This window comes from Gopherus flavomarginatus, chromosome 4, assembly GCF_025201925.1.
Source record: "Gopherus flavomarginatus isolate rGopFla2 chromosome 4, rGopFla2.mat.asm, whole genome shotgun sequence".
In the NCBI taxonomy this organism is placed as follows: domain Eukaryota; kingdom Metazoa; phylum Chordata; order Testudines; family Testudinidae; genus Gopherus; species Gopherus flavomarginatus.
Genome location: NC_066620.1, coordinates 36,154,296 through 36,162,949, shown reverse-complemented (window position 1 = coordinate 36,162,949; position 8,654 = coordinate 36,154,296). Strand labels below are relative to the sequence as shown.

At 38.7% G+C, this 8,654-nt stretch overlaps 1 protein-coding gene across 3 annotated transcripts in view; it reads right to left on the bottom strand.

Moving 5' to 3' along the window:
* Positions 1–268: 268 nt before the first annotated feature.
* Positions 269–8,654, bottom strand: part of SPTBN1 (spectrin beta, non-erythrocytic 1) — a 222,253-nt gene continuing 213,867 nt past the window's right edge. For all 3 annotated transcript variants that reach the window (XM_050951699.1, XM_050951700.1, XM_050951701.1), the window contains 4 exons: positions 8,114–8,352; positions 6,525–6,698; positions 3,221–3,263; positions 269–2,720 (listed from right to left, as the gene is read on the bottom strand). In XM_050951699.1, the coding sequence (XP_050807656.1) occupies positions 2,505–2,720; positions 3,221–3,263; positions 6,525–6,698; positions 8,114–8,352 (672 nt within the window). In that variant the 3' untranslated portion in view covers positions 269–2,504. The remainder of the gene's footprint in view (positions 2,721–3,220; positions 3,264–6,524; positions 6,699–8,113; positions 8,353–8,654) is intronic.

Genomic DNA, 8,654 nt, shown 5'->3' with positions numbered 1-8,654 from the left:
ATAAATACAGTGTTAAGAAACCACAAATAATACCCTAAATTCTTCAACATAGGTAGCCAGAAGTGATGTATTGCATCTAACAAGGCATCAAATCCGGAGGGTTTGGACTGATTACATCAGTATAATTCCGAAGTTACCCCCACTAAAGTCAAACCATACACCCCATTACAAACCCACAAACCACACCAGAATCACACACAACATGCACCCCCACAACAGTGTTGAGTTCCTGGCAGTCATTGCTTGAATAAAGAAGTGACAAATGTGATTAGTCATAAACATTCTGGTATGTTTTAATCAACCAAGAATAATAGTTCATATTTTATTCTGACATAGTAAACCTTTGCTTTTTTGTATTTGGTTATACATATACACGACTGCTGGTGTTAGCTCCTATCCACGTGTCACTAATTTCAAACTAAAATAGTGCAGTATTATACCAGTACAAACTTGTGAGCATAAGTCTCAAAATTTAATGTAATGCAGAAATTAAAAAACAAAAGAAAAATAGATAAACATGATAATCCCTTTCATTGAAAACTAGTGTAACATTGACATTATATTACCTGCATGTTAAGGAGATTTAGGTTTGAAAACACCTTGTGGGTGTTTTACACTAAATCTGTTTACTGTCTAAAATTACATTCAAAATGCATTTTATTTAAAAATTGAGTCCTTGTTTTTCACTGAACTCTTACAAATTGTCCCCTCATATCTGCTGGGATTAGCTGGCTACTCTGAATGGCCTCCAACTTCATGAATATCCTTAATTACTCAGGAGGTATCAGCCTCTCTCACCAGAAAAGAAGACTGAGAAAGCTAATGCCACATTGTATACATAAATGATAAATCCATAGAAATATCTAGCTTTGGATCCAGATGTCAATTAGAAGTATAACATCAATATTTTACACATTTTAGACCATTTTTTTGTTTTATATACTGTGTTGAACACAGAGCCTTGAAAGAACTTGTAAATTTAATTATGACTTTATCTCAAGAGAATCTGTATTTAGAAAAAGGTTTGACATTAAGGAATATGAAATTAAATGGAATGGTTCTAATAATAAATTATAGTAGCTAAATTACAGCCTGTTTTACTAAGCATAGTCACACTGATTCTGATGGATCTACTTTAATAAACAAAACCAATTGTCCAGTATTTTGTAAGAGGGCTATTCCTTATGCTTACCCTCCTCAGCACCTTTCCCCTTGATCTCCCTTGAGCTCTTTGTTGTTGCTGTTCTTCCATGAGAATTATTCTATATGGAATTTCTCACACACAACAGAAATAAAATATTTATTTTAAAAAGCCCATTACCGTCACTACAAAGGAAAAGTGTCATTTTGAATTACTTTTACTTTTGCTCATATCTCAGAATTCCTATTTGACAGGCTCTGAAACGAAATAAAAAACTACCAAGATGTTTAGTTTTAAAAGCATTTAATGACATAGCATATATTTAACAGATAGGGTAAAAGTTTTAGAGGTACAGTTCCATACAACTGAAAGCCAGTTCCAGTACTACTCTGACTACAGGCCCAGTCATTGAAAGTTCATTCCTATTAAATGTAATTTTTGATTGTGCAGTAAGATGTATTTTTTTTCATTACAATAGTTACAGTGACAGAGAAATGCACACTATGTATCAAATAGCAAGGTAATGTAGCAAAATTATAACACACAGTGCTGTAGCTGACAAGCAAGTAACCATTTGAGTAACATTACTTTTTTTTTCCAGTAAATGCTTCAGTTTCACTTTTACATTTATCAATGATTTTAAAGGGTTTATTATACATCTAGTCTTATTATACTTTGTACTAGAATTAGCTGAAGCATACAATATAATGTATTTCAGCAAAAAAAAAAATTGAAATTTCAGATTATTTAAAACTGTATCAGTATGCTAAATCCTTCTTGTATACCAACATTCTTAACTGTTGTACTTGATGCAGAAAAGCTTCACATTGTGTTAATAACTGATGCCAGTATACAAATGGTCTGTCCGTAAGTTAATGTGTATCTGCACTCTGTTACAGCAAAGATAATACACTATTTTAATAAAGTTAGACTTGTAATGGGAGGTTCTATTAGTCAAGACTCAGCATAACAATCTTAAATGGAAGTGAACATGGTTGAAAATTTGTACATTTGTCTTTGATGTGCACAGTAAATTTGTAAGCACCGCTGCCTTGCATACCAATAGCACAGGATGTGGGTTCTTTTCCAAGACAGCCTCACAAAATTGAGGAACAGTTTAAATATTAAGTTCTAATCTACATTAATTCCATTAAAAAAACAAAAACAAAACCTGGTCCTCCCTCTCATACAGAAGCTGCCCAATGCACCTCATACATTTGTAATGGGTTTTTTAATGCTCTATAAATAATAAAAATTAAATCATATTGAGGAACATTAGGCACAGAGAGTAATGTATTGGTTCTGAGCTTGCATGCTGGAATTCCACTGAAAAGATCAGAAGTGCAGTGTGTGGAGACAGAATTCATTTCTTTTTGCCAAAAAGGCTGAATCGCTTTTCTTTGTCTTTCTCTTTGTCTTTCTCCCGCTTGCCAGGACTGGATTCGCTGGTTATTGTAACGCTGGCTGGCAGGGTTTGGGCACGACTAGAAGCTGGAGTGCTTTGTGTGCTTGGAGACACTTCAATTTTGTCAGAGGAGATAGCTGATGTGATGGCCTGAATCCATGTGTTCATTTCCTCCTTCAACAAACATCAAAGTTAAAATGTAGGAATCAGCACATCAGCTCATACTGTTTTCTATCATTCAAACAACATTTCAAAAAGGTAATTGAGACGGAAGTAGAAAATTAAAGAGAACATGATCCCAAGTCATAATTTAGCATCAATTTTTCAACCAGGCCTTTACTCAGCTGCCACTCATGTGCCATGCACTTGCACTTTGCTGATGAAAAAAATCTGCATGTGCGCTTTAAAAACAAACAAACAAACACCTAATCCCTTCATGGATACAAGTATTAGAACTTGCACCTTGAAAGTCCCTCTGTCTTGATGGGTTTTGAAGGAGCAAATTCCAACATTACTTGCGGACCTGCAAGTACATGGACATGCGTGCAAGACGGAGGCTGAGAACGTACCCCTTAATATCTAAACCATTTCTCTTCTCTTAGTGTATGTCAGTATACCAGAATATGACAGCAATACTTTAAAACCAGCAAACAAACAAACTGAAAGAAACTTACATCATCTTTGGCTTGGAAGAGATACTCATTGCCATCAGTTAATCTGCAATTAAAAACAACCACCACATATATTAGCCTAATAATACATGAGTCCAAATCCTGCTTCATTTTCTCAAGCAGGCAATCCCATTGAGGTAAATGGGACTACATGCCCGAGTGATAAACAACACAACCGTGTGATAAGCTGTATTTTCCATGCACCTGTAATCACCTGGCCTGCACTCCGCCCACTAATCCATGTTCCTTGGGATCATTACCAACATTTTTAATTCTGAGAAGCTGTCATTTAAAAACAAAAACAACCTGCCCTAAAGTGCAGGATGGGCCATATTCAAACCTGGGCTAGTGACAGATTTAAGGTTCAATATCTCATGATCTCCTGGGGATATAAATGGGCACTCTATACCAAGAGATACTGAACTTTGTTTTATTTTACATATAAAAAACCTATTTGAGGTATAGTTTAGAGGTTTAAACATGTAATATTTTCATTTATCTGTACAGAAATGTTTCTACAGTTGGGACTAATGGGAACTAAAGGGAAATCAAGAACAGTCTCTAAAGAATTTTATAAAACTCAAGAACATTTCTAAGGTATTGTTCTGTACAGAATATGTGAAACTGTCCTGTTACACCAAGGTTTTACATGCAGACATTTGTGATGACCTGCATGACTGTTTGCAGTTTTATAATGTGCAAGAATAAATACAAATAAATAAATAATGCAGCCATCTCAGACAGTTATCCTGTGTGATGTATTCTCTGCCTCTCAGCTGATGTTAATTAGCTGTAGCTGTTTTCAAAGGGCTGAGACATTTTGCACGCAATGAAGACTCAAATGCATAAACTGTTTATTATAGTTTTCTGCAACTTAGCATCTCCCACAATTCTGATATGTATAGGTTATTCCCTTCCTGTCGGCAGTTTCTGGAGGCACTTCAAAGGTAACGCACAGCCTATGCTAGCCATGTCCCCCTCTGGTTTCATGAATAGGAACCACCCATGGACAAAGTCCCATATCAAGTGCGTCTAGGCCTCTCTCCTGAATAAATGGAGCCATTCACCACAACGCATCCAAGATCCAGTCCTGGTTCCAAACCAGGTGCTCAACAATCCCACAGAATGTCTGTAAGGATCTTCCTATTTGTCTAACAGATCCACAGGTACTCACAACTGAGGTTAACCTGGTGTGATGGGGAGTGCATCAGGGGCACAGAACAGTGCAAGGCGCCAAGAACCTCAGGGAAAGGAACCAGAGCATCAACCTATTGGAGCTCAGAGCTGTCAAGCTAGTCCCACTGAGGTTCCAGAACGTGGATGAACGTGTTCTGGTCCAGTCAGACAACATGACCACTGTGGCGTACATTAACAATTAAGAGTATAACCGTACATGCAGAAGCAATGGAGACAATGGAATGGGCAGAGAGAATTCTCCGTTCCATAAAAGCAATACATATAAGAAGAGAGATGAACCAAAAGACAGAATGACCCAGCAGATGCACAGTCAACAACTCAGAATGGTGCCAAATCAGAATGCCTTCACTCTGATTTTGCACAAGTTTGGCCTTCTGGCAGTTGACCTGTTCGCCAGTCACAAAAACAAAGTGAGACTGAAGTATTTCACCAGGGAAGCAGACCCAAATGGGGATGGATGCTCCTTCACAAGGCCTGATATATGCATTTGTGCCCTTTCCACTTCTAGCAAAGGTCATCCAGTAGATAAGGTCAGAAGAAGCAAAGGTGATAGTCCTCACTCTGCACAGGTTAAGCAGACCATGGTTCTCCAATCTGACAGAACTGAAATTGGCACCACCCAGCTACCAGTAGGCCCAGACATTCTTTACTAAAGCCCATTCCTCCATCCAGACCCAGAATGTCTATAGCTGACTGCCTAGTTAATGAGAGGGAAACATTAACTAAGCTACGACTATCCTTCAAAATGACTGGAACTCTATAATCCTCCGGGTTAGCTTCAACACGGAAGGTCTACTTCTCCATCTGGATTAGGTTTAGCTTGTGGTGACAAGAGCACAACAAAAATCCCAAGGATCCTGCTATCCCAGTTATCCTGGATTTTCTTCAGGAAGGCACAGACAAGAGATTCATCCCAGCACTATTGCATACCAGCTATAAGTAGTATCCTAGTCACAAGATTTTCTGGTTCCTTGACAAAAACAAGGTATCCAGATTTGTCAGAACAGTCAGACTAGCTAAACTTGTGATCAGGCCAATCATTCCTGACTTACCACTGGTATTAAAATCCCTAACCACCCATCCTTTTGAGCCACTGACATCAATATCTTCATTCTATCTGTCCATCAAAACCTGCTTTCTGGTCACCATAATGTCTGCTAAATTAATTTCTGAACTGGCAGCTTTATCCATGCAGGAACCCCACTGTGTGTTCCTTGATGAGAAGACAGTGCTAAGAATCCAAGAATCATTCTTGCTTAAAGTGATTTAATCTTTCCATGCGTCACAGAAAATCATCCTCCCTTCATTCTGTCCAAACCCACAGCACCCAACAGAAAAGTTGTCACACACTTTAGAGGTTCGAAGAGCACTGAAGATCTATATCAAGCACACCGAATCAAAAGAAGATCGGGCTCCTTGTTTGTCTACCTTCAGCTGAAGCACCAAGGGCTCAGGGTACTCAAGCTATCACTAGTTATGCATCGTAGAGGCATACATGGTATCAGGTTCTCCTGCTCCAGACGTCATCATGGAACCGCCATGAGATCTATGGTGACATCATGGACGGAAAGAGCTTGTGCTTCCACTACAGAGATCTGCAGGGCAGCAACGTGGTCATTAGTTAACACCTTTATTAAATGCTATAAAGTGGACATCTGCTTAAAGTTGGGCACATGCTAAAATACCTCGATGAGACTGGGCACACGTAAGAAAGTAGCTTGCACTGTCATAGTTTCGTTTAACTTAAATAAAGAGGTGCCCAGTTATTCTACATTGGGTAGCACTGACTCACGTGAGTAGAACTTTAGTGAATGCTCATATGAGTAAGGGTGGCAGAATTTCACCCAAAATAATGAACTAAACTATCAGTGAAGCTGAACTTAGCTTCTCTGCCTATTAAGGAACTAAAAAAAAAAAAAATCTTGTTCTACATGTTAAAGGGCCAGTTTCCAGACTGTGGGTTGGCGGCTGAGTGCCCTCAAATCCCTTTGTCTTTAACGGAAGATGAGGGCAGTCAGCATCTTATAGCACTGGGAACTGTTTGTCAGGGAGAGAATGTGCTCTGCAATAAAACCTTTCCTTTCCCAGAATGGTGCTTCAACAATCATACCTTAGCTTGAACACGTGTTTCTTCTTTTTGTAATCAACCGCTATTTCACAGACTGCTTCTTTCAAGCTGATGGGGATCTCACTGTGGTAGGGAATGCCAGAAGCAGCAGCCTTGGAATCTTTGTAGAAGCCCATCTCTTGGTTGTTTATAACACAGTACATGTTGTGCCAGGATCTTCAAGAAAGAGAAAGCAATCAAAGCAGGTGTAAGTCTAATTCTCTTCAATGAACCATGAAACTGACTTAATCAAGTACAATCATCTTTATACATTTATAAAATGAACACCAACTCAGTCTGGGGAGGTAACAAAACATGTATCGCCCTCATAACTGCAGGCTGAGAATTTTCTCATGCAAGTGCTGTTTCAAGACAAAAGTATTGATCTTCTGCCAAATGGAACAGAGATTTCTAGAGCTCTTGCATATACCACATTAGCATACCCTAAGAGTGGGAGTATTGTTTGGAAGATAGGCAGTTTACATACTTGAGATAGAAACTGCCTGACCTTTTAATGAGTACTTGTTCTTGTAGAGGGATTTTTCACTGTGTTATAAGATTATGGATGAATTGTACATACAATTCTTGACTCTTGTGTACACTCTGTAGCAATAATTATTACCTTCTTCTGTAACATGGTTGTAAAAAGAAAGGAATACTAGAAGCAGGTCTCCTTGAATATTAATACCCGACCTAACTATCTACATCAAGTTTTATAGTTTGACACATTCCTGTAGAATCTCAACTCTGTGGAAAAACTTCTTCCTCAACAGCAGTCACAGCACAAATATCATTTTTCCATGTGACGTGGGACTCAAGGTAAGAGGACAAAGACAGCCATTTTACTGTAATTCAAATCTTTGCCCCCTTGGCTGCAACCCAATAGTTCACTCCATTAGTAGTAGGGAGTGATGAGCTAGAGCAGGATTCAGATAACACTTTATTTTCCAGGCAAATTATAGTTATGGCTTTCCCAGTGCTTCCCCTCAATGGACATATAGGACCAGATTCTGCTTCCTCACAAAGATAAAACTTTCAATGGGAGTGGGAGTGTTCCTTGTATGGGGACTGCAGAATAAGGCTCTTAGAAATTAAATCAACCAATACATACAAATCTTACTTCAACCCACACTTTGAGCAGATTGTAATTAACACCTTCCATCTACACTGCAAACAACTAAAAACGTGGATGCTTCTAGTACCACACTTGAACATTTTTCTTTTCCCGTGGGCTTGTAATTGAGGTGCTACACTGGGACTCAGGAGATCTGGATTCAATTCCCAGCTCTGCCACAGACTTCTTGCGTGACCTTGGGCACATCACTTAATTTCCCTGTACCTCAATTCCCCATCGGTAGGAGAACACAATAAAATTCCTTTCTCCATCCTTTGTCTTCTCTGTCTATTTAGCCGGTAAGCTCTTACAAGGAGGAACTATCTTTTACCATGTGTTTGTGCATCACCTAGCACAATGGGGCCTTAATGTTGACTGAGGCTTCTAGGGGCTATGTAGTACAAATAATGATGTTTAGTAATCTTAATGTATATTTGGATGTAAAAAACTTATTTGCATTAAATGCTGGATACTTTACCGGTTTGAGGCTTTCTTGTTATGTGTCTCCCACTCATGTTTACGATGCAAAAAGCCCTCCATCTGAGCTGAAGGAGTCTCTTGTGTTTTGGCTGGTAGGGTAGCCGCAGTCTGAGCCTGAATGGCAGTCTTGGCTTTGCGGTCTGCAGTTGGGGAAGGAACAGGACTAGACTCCTTTGAACTTGTCCTCTGTTCTGCAGCTCCATTGACCATTTCATTTGTTTCCACAGTTTCTGCCATCTAGAACAGTGGAAAAAACATTCAGCTAGAGGCCACACAAAGCTACAATATCTTAGAGTTAATTTTCTATCTTGCACAATGTGGCTGAGTGTACATTTTGTCTATAGAGTAAGACAATCCAGTAAAATCACTTTCATACCCCCAATGGAGACACAGAAGGCTGAGGAAATTAGACTTATGAATGGATTAGTACCCATTTTACAGATGAAAAAAAACCAGGAAAAATAAGAGGAGCTAAACATCAGTGTGAGTTTTACTGCACTTTGTTCTGTTAATCAATCCATATTATTTTATATATTGTC